Genomic DNA, 25947 nt, shown 5'->3' on the forward strand with positions numbered 1-25947 from the left:
AAAAATAAATTATAATAATTCATATCCATACTATATACTATATTTATTATTTATATATTATAAATGTGAAAGTGTGTCTGTCTGCCTGTCTATCTGCTAGCTTTTCACGACTCATCCGTTCAATCCATTATGACGAGATTTGGTACAGAGATGGCTTGCATCCCGGGGAGGGACATATCCCATAGGCTACTTTTTGTCCCGGAAAATCAAAGAGTTTCCAATGGATTTTAGAAGTTTATTCCACGCGGGCGAAACCGGGGCATCGTCTCAATTATCATCAATGCATAATGTCACTGACCAGGCCCGGTTTTGCTCGGAAAGAATAATTACTAAAAGTCCTTTCTCAGCAGGTCGAACGACGTTATAAAGAAAACCTGCATCAAAGTGAACGACCTACGTACATGATTTTGAAATTCAGTTAAAATCCTACTCGCATTACCTATCATGCATTAATTAATTAATCAAATGTGATAGTTAAGTGTTAATCAAAAAACTATACAATTAATATTAATATATATCTAGCTGAGTCTACGACTAGTTAAAATTATACAATATCAATTAGAATATATTGTTTAATTTTTTATTAAAGTACGCTGGCTAATGCACGCCCGTGTCTTAAAAAATATATCCTAATCAGATACAAAAATAGATAGCACATAAGGCTAGATTTAATAAGGCTCTTTAAATTCTAGTTTATTTTTAGATTTTAAGGTCATTGCACAATTCGTACGGTTACGCAAATTAAAACTGCAATTGTAATTATTATTTATCAAGATAACATTTACCACGTTCAAAGAAATTCGGAAAAGATCCGTTACTACTGTTAGGACGGGGTGTCTCGGCGGCAGAGAAACAAACTCGAAGTCAGATGAACACCCCGTTTATTTAGTGTTCTTTGTTCATACAGTCGACTTAGTTACTTGGATTATACCGAGCGCGGAACCCTAGTGAAGGGTTTAGAGAGCCGGAGTCCCTTCTTCAATCTTTTCCAAGGTCTAACCGGCAGGCAAAAACCGGGTCCGAAGTTAGAGCGGATCGGATTGAAGAGTCGAAACTGTCTTATTGTCGCCAAATGCATCGTTTTATAGGCCCCATACTGCTGATTGATGATTTATTATTTGTGTCAATTTGGTAATAGCAAGTCAGCAATATGCGGCCTAGGCTAGGGTTATAACATAAAGTTATATTATCTTAAAAAATCTTAAATTATCTTATAAAATAAAGTTATATTATCTTAAAAAATAATGAGTAAAGTTACAAAAAACGCCCAAAACAAAAACAGTGCAGAGTGCATTTGTTATTTATTTATTTTATATTTTATTACCCGACTGCGGCAAAGCCAAAAGGGCCAAGGGCCAAGGGTTACGATTTTAGCAGTCTATGTATGTATGTTTGTATCCAGATTAGGTCGATTTTGATGAATGAGGTGTCAATTGATTCGTTGTAAAGGTCCAGGTGACATAGACTATATTTTATACGAAAAAAAAAATCGACCTAACGAATGTTACACCAAAAAAGTGGGGGTCTCTAAAAAATTTTTTTGGTATTTTATCGCGGAGAAAATTCTGAGGTCTTTAAACATCCAGAGGAAACTTTTTGATTTCCCGGATAAATATTCTAAGAATATTTGTCTCCAGAATGCAAACAAAAATTCGTCAAAGGTAACATACACAGACATACGCACTTTCGCATATATAATTGTTTTAGAAGTAAGTATGGTTATTGCCTAACCTTCAATTTAAGAGGAAAACCAATGCGAATGACATAGACGATTTCACCTTCAAACTAGCAATTTTGACATGTCATGACCCTCTATTGACAATTAATCAAGCAGACATTTCAATCTGCGAAATTTACGCGGACTTTTAGTATTTTGACGTAGGAGGGTAAACGATCCAGTAAATGAACAAATAAGGACTACCCTGACATTGACCTAAAATTAAGGTATATGAGAATCGTTCTATATATAATTTTTATATTTTGTGTGTCTGTACACAGTAGGTATACACTCTTAAATTATTTAAATATCAAAAAATCAAATAAAATGCGTGGTATTAATTATTATAACTTATTTTATTCAACAAAAGGATAAATTGCCAGTAAATGAACTGGGAATTTCAGTGAATGAACGAACTCTATCTAGTGCATAAACTCTCGATTCCTATTAATAAATAAATTCTTAAATATATTTTCGGCTTGGAATTCAAAAAAAATTGTCAGATTTTCACAGTTTTTGACTTATTGTATATTTTTTTCTACATTTTGCGCGATAAATCAAAAACTATTTTACATAATAATAATAAATAAAACCTGTTTTAGAATGTATAATAGAGCCCTTTCTGTATAATAGAGAAAAACTTAATGCCCATGTTGCACCCAAGTCGCTGGAAGTGCAACATCAGCTGCTGAATGTTTTGAGAGTAGTGAGAACAATATACCGTAACACATGTTATCAGATTTGTTCCTTTGAGCCGAGAAGCCACATGTTCTGATGCTTTTTAGACAATCTAAGATCTCTCATTAAGTGGTCCAAATCATTTTGATTGAATAGTCTAAGTTGAGATGTAAAAGTCACTACATCGTCACTACCTTCTGAAAGTTCTTGAAGTAGATTGGAGGTACTGGGTTGGGGCTGAGGTACAGATTTATCACCAGAAGTCAGAATCGTTCTAATTGTAGACTGCAAGTTACAATAGAGTCGCTTGGAACAATTTTTTTGCTGTTTCTTCTGGTTATATTCACAATGCAGAAATAATAATCATCATGGTGTTTAGATGGTTCGCGCCAAATTATAATACTTTTTTTTAGTAAAAGTAGGGTCTATTCTTATTTGCTCATAAACGCAATGAGGAAATACAGCTTCCACATATAAAAATTTGGAGTCCAGGCCTTGCTGTTAGCTGCTAATGGGTTCTCAAAGTAGCCCGAGTATGCTTGTTTTACAAAGTTAGACACACTTGCACGACATTCTTTAATACGTACTCGCCACCAAATGGTACAAAAATGATTGGAATAACTTGCAGATGTTCTTCTTGATGTTAACACCTCGATAAATTTTGGAAATTACTTGTGTGATCTTAATAAAGTGTGAACATACAAAGTGTGAGTATAGTGCAAAATATGGGGGTACCTGTATCTCAAAAACTAGAGCTGCTGTGTAAAAAATTAAAGTAGATCTGAAATCAGCGACGTCAAATTAGTAAGAAACAGTTTCAAAACCTAATAAAACAAAAAAGTTGAATTTTGTATGCCAGTGAAATGATTCGGAATCGGAAGCCACTTTATATATCGCGAAATTTGGAAATGTGGTCAAATTTTCGAAATCCATATTTATCAATGAAAAGCGACATAATTTTGTAAGTAGTACTTACTTACTTCAGTTTACTATTTTTGAACAGTTTCGCAGAGGTACCTACAACAATCGGCCTCATTCAATCAGCCGCCATATTTATAGTAACAGGCAAATAAATACAATTAAGTATTGGAACTACAATACCTATGCTCCTAAATGTATCTTAAAAAACAAGTCTCATTCAGCGTTACAAGTGCAGAAGAGGAAGTAGACAGACGGATTAACATCAGTTCGAACAAGTACTGGGCACAAAAGGAAAGAATGAAAGGAGCTTACCCAGTACATCTTAAAAGATCCGTTACAGATACATGCATCCTGCCATGCCTCACCTATGCCAGCCAAACATGGGTCCAGACAAAGAATATAAAAAGAATAATAGTGACTTGCTAAAGGGCGATGGCAAGGAGCATAACTTAAGGAAAAAATATTCAAAGTGAGAATTGAAGACATAAGAAAAAAGACAAAGCCTACAGACACCTTGAGACATGCCCTAAAACTGAAATGCAAATGGTCATATTGTATCGATTTTTACAGATGAAAGAAGGACAGGAAAAATCTCCCCTTGGCCAGGTCCAGCAGGCAAAAGAAAAATAGGTAGACCGAAGACGCGTTGGTCTAATGCTATTGTGCAAATCGCGAGAGAAAATTAGCTTGATAGTACCAAAGACAGAGAGAAATGGGGATACCCAAGAGGGATCCTTATCCAAGAAAGAAGAATACCAGAATAAATATTTTAAAAAAAATCTAAAGAAAAATTAAACCGACTTCAAAAACCACAAACACTAAAAAGTAAAAATAATTTTAGTGATTGTGGTTTTTGAAGTCGGTTTTATTTTTCTTTTGAAAATTTTTTATTTCACAATTTTTAGTGGCCCCACTGTACTATAATATGCCATACCCAGTTAAAACCCTACTGTTTACTAAGATTAATATCTTAGTAAACAGTAGGGTTAGGGTACACTGATCGCGAGCAATTTGCTCTTATCCATTGAGGAGTTCCGTTCTCCATCTCGGAAGATATTCATCAGATCTTCATCAAATTTATATGGGACCACCTGCGAAGTATACCCTATCAAACAAAAAAAAAATCCAAATCGGTCCAGGCGTCTTTGAGTAATCGGGAAACATACGTTAAAAAAAAAGATACCGAGGAATTCAGAACCTCTTCCTTTTTTTGAAGTCGGTTAAAAATATTTTTTAAATTTTGGTAACAGTTTCCTTTTTTGTGATGCCAGGGAGCTCTAAATATCGATTTTGAACGAAATCGGTCAATTAACAAAGAATTTCAAAATGGCGTCGACTTTTTTAAATTTTGGTAACAGTTTCCTGTTTTGTGATGCCAGGGAGCTCTAAACTTCGATTTTGAACGAAATCGGTCAATTAACAAAGAATTTAAAAATGGCGTCGAATTTTTTAAATTTTGGTAACAGTTTCTTATTTTGTGATCCCAGGGAGCTCTAAATATCGATTTTGAACGAAATCGGTCAATTAACAAAGAATTTCAAAATGGCGTCGACTTTTTTAAATTTTGGTAACAGTTTCCTTTTTTGTGATCCCAGGGAGCTCTGAATATCGATTTTGAACGACATCGGTCAATTAACAAAGAATTTCAAAATGGCGTCGACTTTTTTAAATTTTGGTAACAGTTTCCTTTTTTGTGATCCCAGGGAGCTCTAAATATCGATTTTGAACGACATCGGTCAATTAACAAAGAATTTCAAAATGGCGTCGACTTTTTTAAATTTTGGTAACAGTTTCTTATTTTGTGATCCCAGGGAGCTCTAAATATCGATTTTGAACGAAATCGGTCAATTAATAAAGAATTTCAAAATGGCGTCGACTTTTTTAAATTTTGGTAACAGTTTCCTTTTTTGTGATGCCAGGAGCTCTAAATATCGATTTTGAACGAAATCGGTCAATTAACAAAGAATTTCAAAATGGCGTCGACTTTTTTAAATTTTGGTAACAGTTTCCTTTTTTGTGATGCCAGGGAGCTCTAAATATCGATTTTGAACGAAATCGGTCAATTAACAAAGAATTTCAAAATGGCGTCGACTTTTTTAAATTTTGGTAACAGTTTCCTGTTTTGTGATGCCAGGGAGCTCTAAATATCGATTTTGAACGAAATCGGTCAATTAACAAAGAATTTCAAAATGGCGTCGACTTTTTTAAATTTTGGTAACAGTTTCCTTTTTTGTGATCCCAGGGAGCTCTAAATATCGATTTTGAACGACATCGGTCAATTAACAAAGAATTTCAAAATGGCGTCGACTTTTTTAAATTTTGGTAACAGTTTCTTATTTTGTGATCCCAGGGAGCTCTAAATATCGATTTTGAACGAAATCGGTCAATTAATAAAGAATTTCAAATTGGCGTCGACTTTTTTAAATTTTGGTAACAGTTTCCTTTTTTGTGATGCCAGGGAGCTCTAAATATCGATTTTGAACGAAATCGGTCAATTAACAAAGAATTTCAAAATGGCGTCGACTTTTTTAAATTTTGGTAACAGTTTCCTTTTTTGTGATGCCAGGGAGCTCTAAATATCGATTTTGAACGAAATCGGTCAATTAACAAAGAATTTCAAAATGGCGTCGACTTTTTTAAATTTTGGTAACAGTTTCCTGTTTTGTGATGCCAGGGAGCTCTAAATATCGATTTTGAACGAAATCGGTCAATTAACAAAGAATTTCAAAATGGTGCCAACTGTTTTAAGTTTTGGTAACAATTTCCTGTTTTGTGATCCTAGGGATCCTCAGATATTGATTTTGAACAAAATCTATGACAGTTCAAGAAAATAGATTTTAAACACTATTTAAATTATTATCATTAACATTAAATTAAATGAAAACACGACGCGCGACGTGTACTGCAGCCCCTGAGCTTGAGCACAGGCCGAGCCGGTATAAACCGATTTCTCTCCGTACGCGACGTAGCGCCTGTGCTCACGCACACACGCGCCTCAAGCTTGTAGTAGTGTACCTATCGTAGCGCGCTTGTATGAAGCTTTGACTCTGTTCGCTACTCATGTGGTTATACAACGCAATACCACACTCACAAACACTCGTACAAACATACAGACAAGTATATACTCACACACACTCACACACACACACAGGGACGCACACGCACTTTTGAACGGTTTGAACGGAACACGGTTTTGAAATTGAAATTGAAAAAAGTGTAAGAATTTGTAAGAAAATATTTAAAAAAGGTATATCAGCCGGTTTTTTATTCCAGCTCTTAATACACGTAAAAACGTCCAATCTGTTCATTTACTCGAGCCTTTACCCTAGTACCTAATTATATCGACCGCCCCATATCAAAACAAAGTAAATGTCATTTTTCCGAAAATCGTTTTATGTCATAAGCCTAACTTTCATAGTATGTCCCGTTGTATTGTAAGGACACCCACATTAAAGTAAAATTAAAAGCTAGTAAGTCGCTTTGACCATTTTAAAACATAGTAAGTCTATGAACTGGCTAGGTTTTTTATAGATTAATGCGCCTTACTAAGTTTTTCAAAGGAATTAGATTAAATAAAATAAATATCACCCATTATCTTAATACCATGTCAAAACAGTAAATACTTAATAATGCATTAAAACTTAAAAGTAAGATAGGAAAAGTCAATGACCTCTACATGTCAACTGTTAAATATGGTTTGCAAGGGAAATACTTTGCATACTTACATAATGTTTTTAGGGTTCCATATCTCAAAAGGAAACACGGGACCCTTATAGGATCACTTTGTTGTCTGTCTTTCTGTCCGTCTGTCCGTCTGTCGTGTCTGTCAAGAAAACCGATAGGGTATTTCCCGTTAACCTAGAATTATGGGCAGGTAGATAGGTCTCAACTCTCATAGCCCAAGTAAAGGAATAAATCCGAGAACAAATTTCGTGATTCTAGATCAACGGGAAGTACTGTATAGGTTTTCTTGACGGACGGACGGACAAATGGACAGACAACAAAGTGATCCTTTAAGAGCTCCGTTTTTCATTTTGAGGTACGGAACCCTAAAAAAGAAAATGATGCACATGTTATGAATAAATGTGTAGGCCAGTCTTCACACTAAAATATTTAAACCCCTTTAATTTAAAAACTGTCATAGCCTAGTGGTTAGAACGTCCGCCTCCTAATCGAAGGTCGGGGCTTCGATCCTGGAATCACGCACTACTAACTTTTCAGTTATGTGCGTTTTAAGCAATTTAATATCACTTGCTTTAACGGCGAAGGAAAACATCGTGAGGAAACCTGCATACCTGCAAGTTTTCCATGTTCTCAAAGGTGTGTTCCTAAACTTCTCTTGAATTTAAACCACTTACTAGGTTTTGATCTGAGAAAGAAATTTGACATTAATTGACAAAATTGAGAGACCTAAGCTTGTATAAGAACACAGAAGTGTCATAATTCGTGTTCACTTTGCCTAACGTCTCTCAGAGAGCAGAGAGAGATTTAAACTGTTTCTTATAATCATTGGCCATATTTCAAATGCGAAAGTGTGTTTGTTGGTTTAATATTCAATCACGCTGCAACGGAGCAACCAGTCGACGTGGTTTTTTGCATGGATACATTTAAAGACCTTGAGAGTGACATCTCTCTCCGCATCGTATTCTTTATTGCTGAGGGTTGTGACCTCTTTCCATTATTCCTACATCCAATGGTAGGTTTTCTTGGGATGCGGTGAGTTCAAAGAGCCTACGGAACTCGACTAGAAAAACGAGATTTTGACTCTTAGGTTTAACGGTTATGAATTAGTTATTATTATCAGTGATAAAATTGATTAGGGCTGCCAGGTAAAATGACATTTATCTCGGAAAATCAAAGAGTTTCCACGAGATTTTTTCCAAGTTTGCGCTACTAAGTACATATTATGAAGAGGAAAGGTTTGTTTGTTTGTTATCGATAAACTCTGAAACTACTGAACTACTTGCACTAAAGACATAATCATCAACATCAACCGACAGACGTCCACAGTGAACATAAGTCTTTAATAGGGTCTTCCACATGCTACGGGTTTGCGCCGCCTGAATCTTTGCGCTTGCGCTTGACGACAATCATGCTTTAAAGAAAGCAATGATGAGGTCCAAGTTGGAGCACGCTTACCTAGAAGATGCCTATTCACTCTTGGCTTGCAGGTATCTAAGGTATATATGGCAGGAAACACGGCCGCCGAAATGGCGTTCCAACCTTTAGGCTCTCCCCATTGCCCGCAGCATGAATCTGAGCTTTCTTATGATGGTTATATTATTATGTACATATAATATCTCATAAGAAATCTCTAACACACAATCCAGCTAAGTAGGTCCAATTTCAAAAAAAGCTAGCTAGCCGACAAATCTAACTCAGTTAGGCAGCCTTCGGGAACCTTCGAGATGTCTCTCGTCCAAAATTCCTCAATGCTTGAAGACCAGTCTTTGAATAGTGCATGATGTCAGTGATGAAAAATGGATCCGAAATATAGGTCTTTTTTGTACACAGGAAATGCCTGACGCATACCCCTCCGTCATGTGGGGCTTGCACCAAACTTGCACTACTACGAAATCCATTTCGGAACACGGCACCCGAAACGAGGCGCGCTATCTCCTAAAAAACATAGGTATAATACCTATTTAGAACACTTACTATCTGTCATCATAATCTATGACAACCTCCGAGTATTTACCTGGTAAAACCGTGACTTTAGAATAAATTTTAGTATATAAGCAGGCTTCATTTAGAAATGAAAAAATCCCTATTTTATTTTTCAACGATTATAAACACAACTTTCATTCAAAAATAATAAGCTTAAATTCATTTTAAATAATATTTTGCGACGAAATGACGCGCGCAGTCCGCCCGTCATGACAGTCCAGTGGACACTGAATTCCATAGAGCGCCTGCAAGAAAATAAATAGCACAGGAAGTTTTTTGGTTAGTTTTAGATTATTTAAGAAATGAAAAACATTTAGTATAAAACTAACAGTTCGAATTGATTGCTAAACCTAAACATATCATTTTCTGGAGGTTGGCTTCAAAGTATCAAGATGTTAAAGAAAATTTTTACAGAACAAGTTGCGAACAGCAATGTTTTTAACTTGTTTTTTTTTTTTATTGGGATAATGTATACTAAATTAAAAGAGGCCCTTATAATCTTCACAAACTGAAGTTTTTAATTGCATGTATTTAATAGCTGTTAATGCTTTAGAAAAATAAACAATTTACTTCAAAGTACAGCGTTTTTGCGATTTGTCAAATAGCCATAGTCTTAAACGGCGGCACGTGTAAACCGCGTTTTGTACTGTTTCCTTATTTTATTTTTATTAATTTCTGGGTTGGATACAAAAAATGTATGGTAATAAAATAATAAATTACATTCTTTCTTTTTAGACATATTATATTATAATATAACCTGAAAAAATATGCCAACACCTGTCTTTGCACTCATCACGCTGAAACTACTGAACGGATCTGAAGGCAACATAGAATACTAAAAACGAATACTCTGAGTTAATATTATAATAGGATAACTCTCATCCTGAGTAGGTAATAACAGGGTTAGTTAGGGATATGGAATGATTTTTTTTCGATAGGTCCGTCAATCAATCAATCAATCAATCATTTATTTGCTGTAAATGCAGGTTTTAAAATTAATTACCACCACATTTGCCATGCAATGGCGTTGCAAATATATTATACCTAAATGGTAAATACAAAAAAAAACTTCAATACATTGTCGACAATACAATACTAATAATTATATTATTTTAATCGTTAATGTCCATAAAGTTATATAAAATAATAGAATATAAAGTTTCTATTTAAAGTCCGTAATTACTCAATTTTGAGTCAAAAAAATTCTTTATGGCCATAAAAATATTACCATTTAAATAGGCCAGTTTTGAATCGTTTTAAAGACAATAATTTGATATTATTAGGGATTTTGTTAAATATTTTAATACAGAACAAATCTTTTGCAACAGTTCAGTGCAATCAAGTTGGTCCCATGGGTCGCATGTAAAAGTGAAGATCTGAAGAATAGTTTCGAAGATGGAGGGTAGTTCTTCTCAAAGGATTACTGGCTGTCTGTTTGTCTGTCTGCTAGCTTTTCACGATCCATCCATGTAATCAATTTTGATAAAATTTGGTACATTTGCATCCCGAGGACAGATTTAGGCTACTTTTATCCCGGAAAATGAAAGAGTTTACACGGGATTTTTATACACTGCTATTTACGCGGACGAAGTCTCTGGCTTCAGCTAGTAATACAAATATTTTCATTTCGTCTCTTTCAGGGACAGGTTTGATTTTGCTAAAAATACTTTGGTACCTAAACTACTCAGTGCAATTTAATACGGATATAATTATAATATCATAGTTCTTCCTTTTGTAATATATGATATCATTTGCATACCTATTTGTCTACGGATAAAATCTTGTAAAAAGATATAGGTAATATGTAGATCTTGTAGAAAGATCTTGAATAGATAACCCTTGCGAAGTTAGGGCAGGTCAGCTAGTGATAGATACTTAATATTATAAAGGCGAAATTTTGTGCGTGTGTGTGTGTATGTGTGTATGTTTGTTAAAGCAAGCAAAAACTACTGGACGAATATGGAATGGAGATAGCTTGTATCTACCCTAACTTAACACATAGATCACTGGTAGAGATCTCTAATAGAGATAAGTGCTTTTCTGACCACTTTTTCTTTCTTTTTAACCTTCAGAAAAGGAGGAGTTTCCCAATTCATCGGAATTTTTTTTATTGAAAGAGAATAAAGAGAGTAAAATACCAGAAAGTTGTAACAATAAAGATATTGTTACTTGCTGGTACAAATTAAATTAAATAGGTAGGGTACTTTTTATCCCGGAAAATGAAAGGATTCCTGCGGGATTAATAAATCTATACTTATCTAGGCGGACGAAGTCGCCGGTACCATCTAGTACCTAACTAGTAAGACAACGGGTACCCTATGTTTAGGTTTTAAAGGTTATATTTCAAGTTCAACATCCGAGATATAAATAGTTTCAGCCGTCACATATTTGACTAATCACTGTATACATTCATTTCTGTCAGTTCAATCAGGTTTACCGATTACGATCTCACTTGGTTAAGTTTAAGGCCTGAACACACACGACGTGTCTAACGCCGTGCCTAGAAATTATACAAGTCTATTAGAACTACGTCCATGAAAAATAATTTAGTGTTATAGTAAAGATTATATTAATGATAAAATCTTGGCGCAAGTAATAATTATCACGCTGAATATGGATCATCCAAAAGCATCCAAAATGAAACCATGAAAGGCAGACAGCAATACCATAAAGTTCACAAGTAAAGAGAAAAATCCGAAAACAGTGAATTTGTGGTTACATCATTAAAACAATTCAAAAGGTTTATTTTCCGTACGTTAGTACGAAACCCTTCATGGACAAGTCCGACTCGCACTTGACCGGTTTATTTATTTATTTATTTTGATCTATTAATTGTCAGCGAGATAATAAGATGTGATTTAATTGCCCGTTTATAATCTTTAAGGATTACAAGCCACAAATAATAATTGATGCAAGGGTATGTTCTGAGGTTGCAATTGTATATGTTTCTTCGAAATCAGGTCATTACTTATAATGCCTAGCATTGAACAAACATTAATCAATCTTCTCCACTTGATAATATTAATACAATTCTTGGATGAACCAACAATTTTATAATGTGAATGAAAACCTTTGTGGTTACTGGTTAGTTCTTGGTGGAAAATCTCCTAATGGCTTTCTTAAAAGGTCTAAAGATTAAGTATTTATTTTTTAACATTCTCTATAAAGCCTCTAGATTTATAAGGTTCCACTACCAACGGTCTAGAGTCTCAGCTGGCTGGATGCCTTAGGTCTTTGCACACACAAACGCGCGGATAGATTACCCAATTGTCCACAACAAATTGTATAGGCTATCACCGTTTTTTTAATAAATAATAATCAAATAATTATTACAATTTAATAAATCTTCATTCAAATCGCAGGGGGGCCCTAAGATCTATAAAATAGTAATTCTATAATGTGCGTTAGGTTTAAAAACCTCGTAGTTAAGTCGTCGAGCTAATGGGGCAGTCTGGAATGCGATCCCGGGCATGCACCTCTAACTTGGATCGGAGTTGTGTGTGTGTTTCATAAACAACTAGCTGATACCCGCAACTTCGTTCGCGTGGATGTAGGTTTTTAAAATTCCCGTGGGAATTCTTTGATTTTCCGGGATAAAAAGTAGCCTATGTGCTAATCCAGGGTATAATCTATTGCCATTATAAATTTCAGCCCAATCCGTCCAGTAGTTTTTGCGTGAAGGAGTAACAAACATACACACACACACACACGCACACACACATACAAACTTTTTCCTTTATAATATTAGTGTGATTAAATATATCTGACTGAATGAAATATATAGACTGACAACCTATCTGATGCTGTGGTGCTAAAATTTTGACTAAGGAAATTCTAGCACTAAGGGGTTAAATAGGGGATGACAGTTTATGTAAAAGTCCGTTATTTTACAAGTTATCTAATTGATATTTCAGTTTTCGATAAAAAATAAATAAATACGTGTTCTACGAATTCTAACCTCATAGGGATTAAATAGGGGATGAAAATTTTATACATGAAAGACTGTAATTTTTGAAAATATCCCAGTAACAAATTAGTAAAGAGAAGAAATACTGTTTCAGGATTTTTGCAAATTTCACCCCCTTATAGCTACAGATAATACATATATCATAAAGAACAAACAGGACAGGAAAAAAAGGATTTATTATTTTTAGTATGATATTTTCACAATATATTTATATTTTATGATTTTATTATTAATAAATAAATAAAAAATGTACTTATCATAACAAATCTGAGTATAGAATAAATAAAGCGTTTGACAATATAGACGTGTAAATTAATAAAATATAAATTGAAAACACTATAAGACAATGACCTATTTTAGGACAATCTTGTTTGCATCTAGTTTTATCCGCGTTAAATGCACGCGAATATGAAAGGGACAGGAGCAGGGGCGACTTCAGTTACAGTTTTATATAAAAGAGAACTGCGATTTCGCAACCATTCCGTCTTGGAGTCTCGTTGCGATCCCGTCTGGGAGTGCGTGAGAGCTAAGCGAATTCGCGCGCGAATAGTGACATATTCCGTTTTCGGTTTTTTTTAAAATTTTCAACATGGCTGTCACCAGTGCCAGAAATATTATGAACATGAAGGAGCGGCATTTCGAACATGAAAGCCGGATTGAAAAATATACGGTAGGTAACCCATTTTCTTTTCATTACCCTTTAAGAATTAGTTGTACTTACAGAAAAAGATGACCACAAAAATATACCTGTGAATAATAAATTAAAACCTACAGTTATAATACTTGTAGAACTAAAATAATGCCTACAATTATTAACGTGTGGTAAAAAATTAAATTTAAGTAAATTAAAACCTACCCACTTAATATTCATTAGTACATGGAAATAACGTAAACTTGCATAATAAAAAATTACTTTACACATAAAATTACAACGGGACCCTAACGTGATTACAAAGTTAGAATACTTATATTTGTACCAACGATTAATATTTATCTTATGTATAAATTGTATATAAGAACAGTTGAAATTAAATTAACAACATGTGTAGAACTAGGTATGTTATTTAATTTATTATAATAAGTGCTTGCAATTGAAAATAACAACTTTTGTGTTAAAATTACTTAACCTACTCAACAATTTTTATTAAAACTGTAAAATTCGCAACAAAATAATAATGTTGTACATTGATTACGAAAAAGATATGTAAGTATTAATTATATTATCATTGCAGAACAGGCATGGTTTCCTGTAAAACTTATTTTTAAAAACAATAATGTGTTTTCAAGAAAATCTATATGTAATAAAATTTATTTCAACCCGATTAATGCCTGCAGGGTAATTTTGTTCAAATGAAAAACACATAAGTACCGCTAATTTTATTTGTTTTTTACACTCTACGAAGGCTCTACGAAGTTATATAATCCATATTACTTTCATACTAATTTTATAAATACAATAATGTCTAACTGTCTGTTTGTTTGCTATCTTGTCACGGCCCATCCGTTTAATCGATTTTAACGCAATTTAAGGGTTGGCTTTCCCGGAAAATCAAGATGTTTCAATAGTTGATTTTACAGGAGAAGGTTCCCATGGAATTTTGATAAAACGTATACCCGCGCTCTGAAGTTGCGGGTATCATCTAATCATAAAATAAGAATTAAATAGATGACAATATGACTGTTTTATGACCTAACGTAATGCATTTTATATAAAACCCTAATCAATTGCTTCTATACATGGCTTAACACTTAACAGTGATAACAATATCTCCCACTTACTACACTCAAATAATGTCTACTGAATAATGAAAACTAAGTAATCACGATCAAACCTCGTCAGCTCTGAGCACTGGTCTTTTTCCAAAATGAGAAGGATTTAGCCATAGTCTACCACACTGGTGAAGAGCGGATTGGCAGACTTTAAGCATCTTTGAAAACTTCATGGAGAATTCTCAGGCATGCAGGTTTCCTCACAGTGTTTTCCTTCACCGTTAAAGCAAAAGTGATATTTAATTAATTAAAACAAAAATAGGTTTGAAAAGTTAGTGGTAGGTAGGTACGGGCCCAAGCTTGCCCTACAGACCCGAATAGGAGGATGACATTTTTAACCCCCGACCCAAAAAGAGGGGTGTTATAAGTTTGACGTGTGTATCTGTATATCTGTCTGTGGCATCGTAGCTCCTATACTAATAAACCGATTTTAATTTAGTTTTTTTTTTGTTTGAAAGGTGGCTTTGATCGAAAGTGTTCTTAGCTATAATCCAAGAAAATCAGTTCAGCCATTTGAAAGTTATCAGCTCTTTTCTAGTTATTACTGTAACGTTCACTTGTCGGGGGTGTTACAAATTTTTAATTTACACTTGTAACTATTCAACACTAGGATATTGCCGCTATTGTTTCTTCTAATACTAATGTTAACATAATGAAATAATTGTGGGTGAAGTAAAAACGCGCATAATAAGCATTTGAAAAGGGCATTTGCATACATAGATGTTATACGATACATTATTATATTATTATGATTTCTTTGTTGCTTGATTTTGGTTATGTAGGGCACTTCATTTTGGTTATGTAGGTCACAATTTTTGGAACATTCCCAACCCTAGCAACTACAAGCATACTTTAGGTATAACTAGCCGATGCCCGCGACTTCGCCCGCGTGGATTTAGGTTTTTCGAAATCCCGTGGGAACGCTTTGATTTTCCGGGATAAAATGTAGGCTATGTGCTAATCCAGGATATTATCTATCTCGATTCCGAATTTCAGCCAAATCCGTCCAGTAGTTTTTGCGTGAAGGAGTAACAAACATACACACACACACACACACACACATACAAACTTTCGCCTTTATAATATTAGTGTGATATGTTGTGTTGCTCTTATATGAGTCACTCACAATGTCAAGGTGCTTTCTGAGACGACCTTTGTGATCTTTCTTCAAGGACGTCAACCTGGACCGTCCAAAATGTTCAGAAAAAGAAGCAGGTAATTTTAATTAATCCATATAGGTACCCACCTAATATAAATCCATACTTCTATACCTACTTAATTCATACTAATATCATGAATGCGAAAGTACCTATCCTAATAATCTTTTCTTAGCCAAAGCAAGAGAGCTCTTATACTAAAGAAGGGCATAGTACTTTATTCCGGAAAATCTAAATACTATGAATTAAGTGATCTATGCATTTATTAGAATATCGATAAAATTTTCGAAGCAAGTAATATACAAAATTTTGATTAGCTTATTAATTTGAATTTATTAACACAGTGATGGTAGCCTAGTCGAGCTAATCGTATGTCCATTTTATAAGCAATCAAAAGTATCATTTGCTTTAGCAGTGTAAGAAAACATCGTGAGTACACTTGCATGCCTCAAAGTTCCCTATTATGTTCTCAAAGTTTCTAGAATATGTCTGCAAAATTTCATGGACTTTGGTTGCTTAATATTCAAATGAAATTGGAACTACGATTGTATGAAACGAGTGACGGAGAGAGCCCTCATAATGATGATTAATTTGTCGCAAAAATGATCGATCTGATTGAGACGAAACTTTTAATAAGTAGTAAGGCTTAATAAATACTTTAAGTTTATTAGTCGATTGAAACCTGAAAAACATGACTCGAGCAGGCCGGGCCGAGGATAAACGTTACATTAGAAAATAAAGTCAGTACCTATTGAGAAATTCCGATAAATAATGGGTTTCATTGAACAATTGACCAAATGAACGGCTACTTAGGACACTATATAATTTTAATAAGACGGAACTTGTTTTCGACATTCGTAGACGCGTGCAACGTAAGATACTGTATCTGACTCACGAATGTTTGCATTCAATTGAAGTAGCAATTGAAATTATTAAGTACATACCTACTTAATAATTTATATTCAAATGCAGGAACTGTAGGTATATACTTAATATTAAGTAAGACGTCCGGGCGGGCACCATGCGTTTAAGTTTAGTTTATTAGTCAAATGCGTTTTAAGCAATTTAATATCACTTGCTTTAACGGTGACGGAAAACATCGTGGGGAAACCTGTATCCCTGAGATTTCCTCTAATGTTCACAAAGGTGTGTGAAGTTCGCCAATTCGCATTAGGTCAAGTGATGATTGGCAAATTGTAAATGAAAGTGGTAAATTATTTTGACGGTTAAAAAGCACTGGCACTTGTAAAAGTTTATTTGAATAAAAATATCTATTCTATTCTATAAACTTGGCACGCCTTTGAGAACATTATGGAAATCGCCCAGGCATGCATGCCTAACGATGCTTTCCTTCGAAACTACGAGAAAACTCCAGAGAAGTGTGCCCGAGATCGAAACCTAAACCCTCTGACTAGGGGGCCGATATCTTAACAAATGAAATCGTTTTATAAAAGTTTCGAAAATATCATTGTGATACGAACATTGCATTATTTAAGTACCGGAAAGTTTTACAAAAATGACGTGTCCTTTTGTCGGAAATATTTAACTTTTCAAAACGTGAAGGTCTTTCTGGCGATAAAAATTTCTGAAAAGACCAATTAAAAAATATACCTTTTTTTTGTTAAACGAGACTGGTTTTGAAAAAAATATTCAAGGCTACAGAAGGCTGCAATAAGATCGTTATTAAAAATATGTACATATTATATGTACATACAATAATATATCCTCGTAAACTATGACACTCACATTAGGTACAATGGAGAGATTGTTCTGACCGGATTGTCTTGATTTGACCTCGTACATAATAAACAATAGATATAGACTCCAATGCAGACTGCAACTTAACGAACGAGTCGACATTAAACTTGTTTCGCGCATCCCCGTGGGATTGTTAACTACCTACTTAGATTTTTATGTGCCACAACACGCAAAAGCAAGAAGCTGCGATTCCTTGGTGCATAATATGAACGCAAAGCATAATATCTACACGCAGCGGACGCTAAAAGCAGCGTTTATTGTATACCGCAGATTACAATTGAAGACCACGCGAAAAAAACAAGGAATGCCAGTTAAAATCATAAAATGCCATCAATAATAAACAGCTTTTGAGAATCACTAATAAATAAAATTGAAGTGACTGTCTGTTTGAACGGACTATTCTTCGGAATGGCTTAACCTATTTTGACGGGACTTTCACAGACAAGTAGAGGATTAACCAAGGAGTAACATAAGCTACTGTATTAACCGACTTTAAAAATGAAGGAATTGTGTTTTTCTACCTATGCACTGATATCTTCGAGATATCTGAACCGATTTGCGTTTTTTTTTAATCGATAGAGGGACTTTGCGACATTGTTCCATATAAAATTTGGATTCCAACTCCTCAATCCTGTTGCTGCAGGGGATCTGACCAATCCACGCGGGTGAAGCTGCGGGCATCATCTAGTAGAGAGTACTTTTCATCCTGTCGTCGTCGCTTTATCAACAACCGTCGCTGTCAATGGCTATGACGCTTTTGTTTACCTATTTATTTATTTTACTCGAGGAAATTTTTTTACTCACATAGTTATAAGGTAAATATTAAAATTTCATACTTATATTTAACTTTTGTACTTTGAAATGCAGTCTATTCAATTTTATGATTAACTAGCCGATGCCCGCAACTTCGCCCGCGTGGATTTAGGTTTTTCGAAATCCAGTGGGAACTCGTTGCCTAAAAAGTAGCATATGTGCTTATCCAGAATATAATCTATCTCCATTCCAAATTTCAGCCAAATCCGTCCAGTAGTTTTCGTGTGAAGGAGTAACAAACATACACACACACACACATACTTTCGCCTTTATAATATTAGTTGTGATTGAGATTCCTTGCGTTTCCCACGTGGTCTTCAATTTAGATGATACGTCTTACTTTGATATGACGGTAATCGTCATGCAGTGCGTTTGTCCAAACCGTGTCGGACTAATTGCGTTGCTGAGCTTGCTATCCAGCATGATCTGTGCTATCTAGGGTCACTATGAAGTTCTCAATTTTCAGTGGTTCTCCAAGTCATTACTGTTTCATCAAGTTTCTTCACATTAGGTATTTGATCCTACGGAGATTTCCATAGCAGACAACACAAGATTAAAATATATTAATGCATAGAATTATGGTAAGCAATCGGTATACGTGATTATTGTAATTACGTATGCTGATTGTAAAATATGTAGGTATGTTAAAAAATAAATTATCAATCTTTTGCCTACATATTTACTTTCAGTTTTCATTACACAGACTAGGTATAGTAATGTACCTAGTGTCCCAATCTACGCATCAGGTGGATCAGTTTCTCATTAATCAGGATCACCATACAGAGAGGCAAAAGCACAAGTCAACAAACTGCCCATTAGATAATGATCACTTAAACGGTGAATATTTTTTAGAATCCGTACCTCAAAAGGAAAAGCGGATTCCTTATAAGATCACTTTGTTGTCTGTCTGTCCGTCTGTCGTGTCTGTCAGCCTATAGTTTCCTGTTGACCTAGAATCACGAAATTTGGAAGGTAAGTAGGTCTTATAGTACTTACAAGTAAAAGAAAAAACTTAAAAACCGTGAATTTGTAGTTACATCACAAAAAATAAATAAAATATGTTTCAATTTTCAAAGTAAGATTGAGATATCATTATGAAAGGACTTTACATGTACATTCTAAAACAGATTTTTATTTATTTTTATGCATAATAGTTTTTGATTTATCGTGCAAAATGTCGGCAAAATAACCGAGTACGGAATCCTCGGTGCACGAGTCTGACTCGCACTTGGCCGGTTTTTTGTTCCGTGTTAATAAATGTTTTGTAAACATTTAACTAAGTAGTTGGCTTACTCTTGTACTGATTAATTATTTGTTTTTTAATTCGGCTTAGTTACGTATTTGTACTACTTAAAATGTCACTTTGCGAAATTCTGTTCATCCAATTACAATTCAATGACAACACGTACCTACGTACTTTGGATTAAATTTTATTCGGCAATCTTCACCGAAATTTGTACCGAGTTCGTTTTTATGCATACAAACTCGCTAATTGACCGTGATTAAAAGCCTGTTAATAAATCTTCAGTTTACCTTAACCTTATCTGTTGAAAAAGAATTAATTTACTGAACTAAAGAAGTTTAACTTAAAAATGATGCATCGATCTATTAGGTCCGATGATTAGGTCTGATCAGCTCAAACACTAATAAATATTTAAACACTAGCTGACGCCCGCGACTTTGTCCACCTGGATTTAGATTTTTCCAAATTCCGTAGGAACTCTTTGATTTTCCGAAATAAAAAGTAGCCTATGTGTTAAATCCAGGGTATGATCTATCTCAATTTCGAATTTCAGTCAAATCTGTTCTGTATGTAGTTTTTGCGTGTAAGAGTAACAAACATACACACATACATTCACCCAAAAGTCTTTATAATATTATTACTGTGATAAGTGTGATTATGTTCCTACATTTAAATATAGACAAGTGTAAATTAAAAATTTATAACACCCCCGACGATCCAAAGTATTTGAGTTTTCCAAAATATCATTTTCAAATAAATAATTATGTATTTAGGCAACGTCCATCTTGACAGCTTGACATTTGTCTATTGACATAATATTAAGAACCTAACGGTTATCTAACCTTCTTTTCTACAAGAAAACTAGAAAAGAGCTGATAACTCTTAAACGGCTGAACCAATTTTTTTAGATTATAGCTAAGAACACTCTCGATCAAGCCACCTTTCAAACAAAAAAAAAACTAAATTAAAATCGGTTCATTCGTTTAGGCGCTACGATGCCACAGACAGATACACAGATACACAGATACACAGATACACAGATACACAGATACACAGACACACAGATACACAGATACACACGTCAAACTTATAACACCCCTCTTTTTTGGTCGGGGTTTAATAAAAGGAAGCGTGGGAATAAAAAGCTGTTGACATTTTGGAGTTTGCTGGGGGCTGCTTCTCTACCTCTATTTTCGAACGTCAATTTTTGGAAACGCTTCTTTATCACGTTGATAATAAAAATATCAAGAAACATGGAACGCATTTTACAACACAAGATAAGACGTGGGGAATGAATCTGTCAGCGTTAATTAAAAACTGGATGAGATTAATTTACCTATATCTGTAAGCATTGTAGGTATTAATTAATACGAGGTTACGTAGCTAATTAAGATAAACAAGAAAGTAGCACGTGCCTGAAACTTATTCCTAGTATAAAACTGTGGACTTTTTATTTTATTTTTATTCAGATACAAGTTAGCCCTTGACTGCAATCTCACCTGGAAGTAAGTGATGATGCAGTCTAAGATGGAAGCGGGCTAACCTGAAAGGTATATGTACGGTAATTTTTATTAAATCCATTCTTGGTTTCTACACGGCATCGTACTGGAACGCTTAATCCCTTAGCGGCACAGCTTTGCCGGTATGGTGGTAATTAGCCGTGGCGAGCCGGAGCCTCCCGGACCAGTAGAAATTATACAATTCTAAACCCCTGCCGGGAATCGAACTAAAGCCTGAAACGTATAAAGCGTGATAGAAACGCATGTCAGGATACACAGGGGGGCAAGAATTGGCGGTCAAAAGTTGAATCCCAATTTTTTTAATGTAAATATCATCATCATCACTACATAAACATTGAAAATTAAATATTTTGCTATCAAAAATTTGGGATTATATTAGACAAAAAAAAGTACATTTTCACCTATTTCGTATTTTTCTCGATAAATTTGAGGTTATGGTCAGTAATGGCCAAGAAAAAAATTTAATACTTTTTATTTATCCATATCTTTTTCATTTTTTTTTTTTTGATAGTCTGCATAGTTTAGCCGCGAATCACCAAAACACGAATATCTACCCTTTAACACGCCCCCAACCGCCCTTTCGGGACTTTTACTCAGTCAGGTCAATTTTTCCTTAATTGCTTCTTACACTATTAGAAAACTATATTTTCCGATCTATACTGTTAAGAATTTATCGTCTTTTACAGTATTTAAACCCGTTTAGCCCTGGTCTACTCGTACTACTTACGCAAATTTTAAAGAGATGTCAAGTGGTAGTTGTATCCCCAATTGATAAGCAAACAAAACAATTACGCAGGTCATTGAGGTGTGCGTGGGAGCACTAACAGAAAAAAATATGCGTCGAATTGGGAATCTTTTCCTTTTCGTTTAATATCAAGTAAAATACGATTTGGGTCCATATTATGAATCTCAAAAACAGGCTTTAGATTTTTTGGTAATTTTATGTAACTGCTCTTGGTGAACGTGTTTCGCTTGTGTTCCGCGATTGTTAGGGTATTCATATGGAAAAAAATGCGACTTTGTGACTGTCTGCATGGGTTTAGATTTTTTTTAACCCTGCATCCCGATGAATGCTGAAAATGTAATAATTTTAGGCTTATGTCGTGGTTTAGCGACATAATTAATGTTTTAAAATATCACGATTTAAAATCAATTTCAATAATGATTTTTAACTATCGATATTTCGGGTCATGAGGGGACTCCGGGTCCTATCGTCATCCCGACTCATGCAAGTGGGTCAAACTGGGTCGAAATATCGTCAATTCAAAATCATCGTATTAATCGTGGTGGTATTCGTTATTTATATTATATTTTCCTGAAAGTCCTTTCTTAGCAAGAATTCTACGTTAGTGACAAAATCTACGTATGCAAAATCTCAAATTTTTAGAAACAGTCAGTAAATTAGTTTAGGTTTAAACTTTAAAGAATCTTGGTATAATGCACCAATAATTATAATCATTGAATCCGTTGTTCAAATTTTCACGTGCCTACAATAAGAACACTAGTATGTAATGAATTAACTCGTTATGATTGGTGATTATGATTAATTTGTTAAACGCTCGGGTACTTTGGACCAGACATTAATAGGTGCGTCTGGAAATTACTTCTTATGATAATAGGTAAGTATAGCAGGTTCATATAGTGGTACTAATTTATTGTTCACATTCAATTTTAAAATTCTTTTAGATTTAGAATAAAATCTGATGATTTCAGACCTCCACTTTCACATTCAGCACATTTTGTTAATTTTATGTTAACTCCATAAATAACTACAAGCAAGGACAATAATTAAATGGGCATTGTTGTTCCGTGACTAGCCGTATAATAGGATACATTGTGGTCTTGTATTTTAATCAATAGGATATTGACGTCGTTCTAAGAATCTGAGCCAGTTCCGGTTGCGATTCGATTAATTAAACTTACATATTTTAAAAGTAGGTATATTATTCTGTATACCACCGCAATTATTAGAGTACCTATATAATTAATTTGTTTGAATTACACGGGCCTTTTTTGCTACCTACTTCAATTTTGTGAAAAAATAATTAAGAATTTTATACCTGATGTTTCAGATCGATTGTATAGATTGGTACGAGGACCTATATTAAATGTTCTTTCCAAAAACCTACTGTTAAAGTCACCCATGAAAATCTAGTAGGTAGGTATAATGTGTGCACCCATATTATACCTACAGCTCAACGGTTATAGGAAGGGACTGAAATCCGAAAGTTCGGCGGTTCAAATCCCACCCGTTGCACTATTGTCGTACCCACTCCTAGCTACGCTTAGTTGGAGGGGATAGGGGAATGTTAGTCAAAAGTATATACCTAATAAAGGAAGGTTGCTAAATCAATACAGTCGCGCGTTCGTATTCGATGTATCGACGCTGAATCGATACTATGCGATAGTGCCACTACTGTATCCCTACTGTCGCGCGTTGCAAATACGACTAACCGCTAACGGCCAAAAGTAGCAATGCAAACGCTACTGAATCGCTATAAAAAGTCGCCGTGGGTGACCTCCTTAAAGTCAATATCATCATCATGATCAACCCATTTCCGCCCCACTACTGAGTACGGGTCTTCTCTTAGAATGAGAAGGGTTTGGGCCATAGTCTGCCACGCTGGTTGGCCCAATGCGGATTGGCAGACTTCACACACCTTTGAGAACATGGAGAACTCTCAGGCATGCAGGTGTCCTCACTGTCAAGTAAGGGCCTGAATAGCAAAGTTCCACAATGTATGCAGAACTTTATATTTGTTTGTTTTTCAAGCCTGTGGAGCTGTGGGAGCATGAAACGGGATCGATCGATTCATGTTTGTTTTTCACTTTTATTGCTTGCCTCTCAAGCTCTTTTCCACGTGCGCTTTTCGACCTAGTTTCTTTTCGTTGTTTTATTTAGTCCTTTGTTCCACATGTAGGTACTTAGGTACTTACCGAACCTATATGTTTATATGTAGTATAGAAGCAGGCGTTATTTTGCGTAAGTCGATGATATACAAGAAACCAAAAGCTTAATTTGCTGTAATCCGCCAAACCAAAGAAATCTGTATGGTGCAATATGCAGCATGCGACATGCACCGCCCGCCCTCCCGCTGATAAACCTAACCTAAAAAGCCTATGGTTATTGTTTCAAGGAAGCTTTCGGCTAAGAACAATAGAACTGATTAGAGGCAATTTCTTTTGTATCCTTGACTAGCTTTTGCTCGCGATTTTATTCGCGTGGATTTAGATTTTTTAATACTGGGTAGGTATTTCCTTTTTTTCCTTCTTTATGTCCTTCTTATTTTAGGCAGTCGTGTAAACTACCTAAAAAAAGTATAATATTAACAGGGTTCATTTCTTTTTCCACCATGACTTCTAATAAAATTACGCCTGAACAAAGGTGTGTGGGGTAGGTATAGTTAGAATTTTTCAGGATCAACCTGAGTGGCATTGGCTATAATTTTTTTCAAAAAGAATTACATAGCAGGGCGGTCGTATTTTTATTTTTTTCAGACAGACAGACAGACAACAAAGTGATCCTATAAGGGTTCCGTTTTTCCGTTTGAGGTACGGAACCCTAAAAATCTTGTAAGTATCTCAAGCAAAATTCATTCACCCGGCCTATCTCAGGTTGAGGTGCAGTTAGAGGGAAAGGGTGACACGCATAGATAAAATTATTTTCTTCATCTGAGGAAACAGCACTATTTTAGGTTCCACCTGCCAACGACTGGTCGCTTATAACTGAAAGCTTAGTAACATATCGTACCTAAGAGGGGTCTCTCCGTCACTCGCTCCATACAAACGTAGTTGCAATTTCATTTGAATATTAAGCAACCAAAGTCCATGAAATTTTGCAGACATATTCTATAAACTAATACCTATCTATGCCTGTGGTTTTCCAGATTTCCGTTAAAATATTCGGTTTCAAAGTTACGCCGTCTTAAAAATGCACATACAAATCTTTGAGCCCCTGTAATTTTAAAACTACATATCACTAACACTACATATAACTATATAAAAAAATCTAAAACTCCACAGGCACAGATATTAAAGTTTCTAGAATATCCCTACAAAGTTTCATGGACTTTGGTTGCTTAATATTCAAATGAAATGGGAACTACGATTGTATGGAGTAAGTGACGGAGAGAGCCCTGCTAGTGATTGAAAGTATGTACGCGCGGTTATTCGCTACAAAAAGTCACTGTGGGCGATGTAGGCCAAGATATAGGTACTCGCACAGCTACGAGCAATAAAAGTTGAATTTTGCAAAACAATTTATTTTAAGGACTAGGTACAAGCTTTGTGAAACATTTTTTTCAAAAAACAACCACGACTTTCAGTTTCAAAAGGTCAAGGACTTTCAACTTTCAAATACAAACTGACACAACTCTAAATTTCGAAAAATTAAGTGATGATTAAAATATTATTTTTATTTCTTTTACAATCTACGATATACTTGAGTGTCAAGTTCCAATACTTTTACAATGTACAATATACTTGAGAGTCAAGATCCAAGAGATGAATTGACATCAAAACCATCGTATATTGAAACCTTACATCGCTTTTTATGGTACCTAGTGATAGATGGTGGGTTTGGAGTAGGTTTTCTAAATCATTTTGAAAGAATGTTTCATGAAACTTTTTTTTCAAAAATCTTGGGGTACTATTTATCTATTCAGTGGGGGTACTCAAGATTTGTGAAGAAATGGAAGCCGGGACAAGCAGCTAGTTAGACATAAATAGCTAAGCGA

The 25947-nt window shown here is 34.8% G+C and overlaps 1 protein-coding gene across 2 annotated transcripts in view; it reads left to right on the forward strand.

Annotated features, from left to right (window-relative positions):
- LOC123873178 (arylalkylamine N-acetyltransferase 1-like) overlaps positions 1–25947 on the forward strand; it is an 89430-nt gene that overhangs the window by 33063 nt on the left and 30420 nt on the right. The window contains exon 1 of one of the 2 annotated variants that reach the window (XM_045917902.1): positions 13414–13620. The exons of the other annotated variant lie outside the window; for it this stretch is intronic. Coding sequence (XP_045773858.1) covers positions 13540–13620 — 81 coding nt within the window. The 5' untranslated portion in view covers positions 13414–13539. Of the gene's footprint in view, positions 1–13413; positions 13621–25947 lie in introns of those variants that run through there. 2 annotated transcript variants of the gene reach the window in all.

The sequence above is a fragment of the Maniola jurtina genome, chromosome 16, assembly GCF_905333055.1.
Source record: "Maniola jurtina chromosome 16, ilManJurt1.1, whole genome shotgun sequence".
In the NCBI taxonomy this organism is placed as follows: Eukaryota; Metazoa; Arthropoda; class Insecta; order Lepidoptera; family Nymphalidae; genus Maniola; species Maniola jurtina.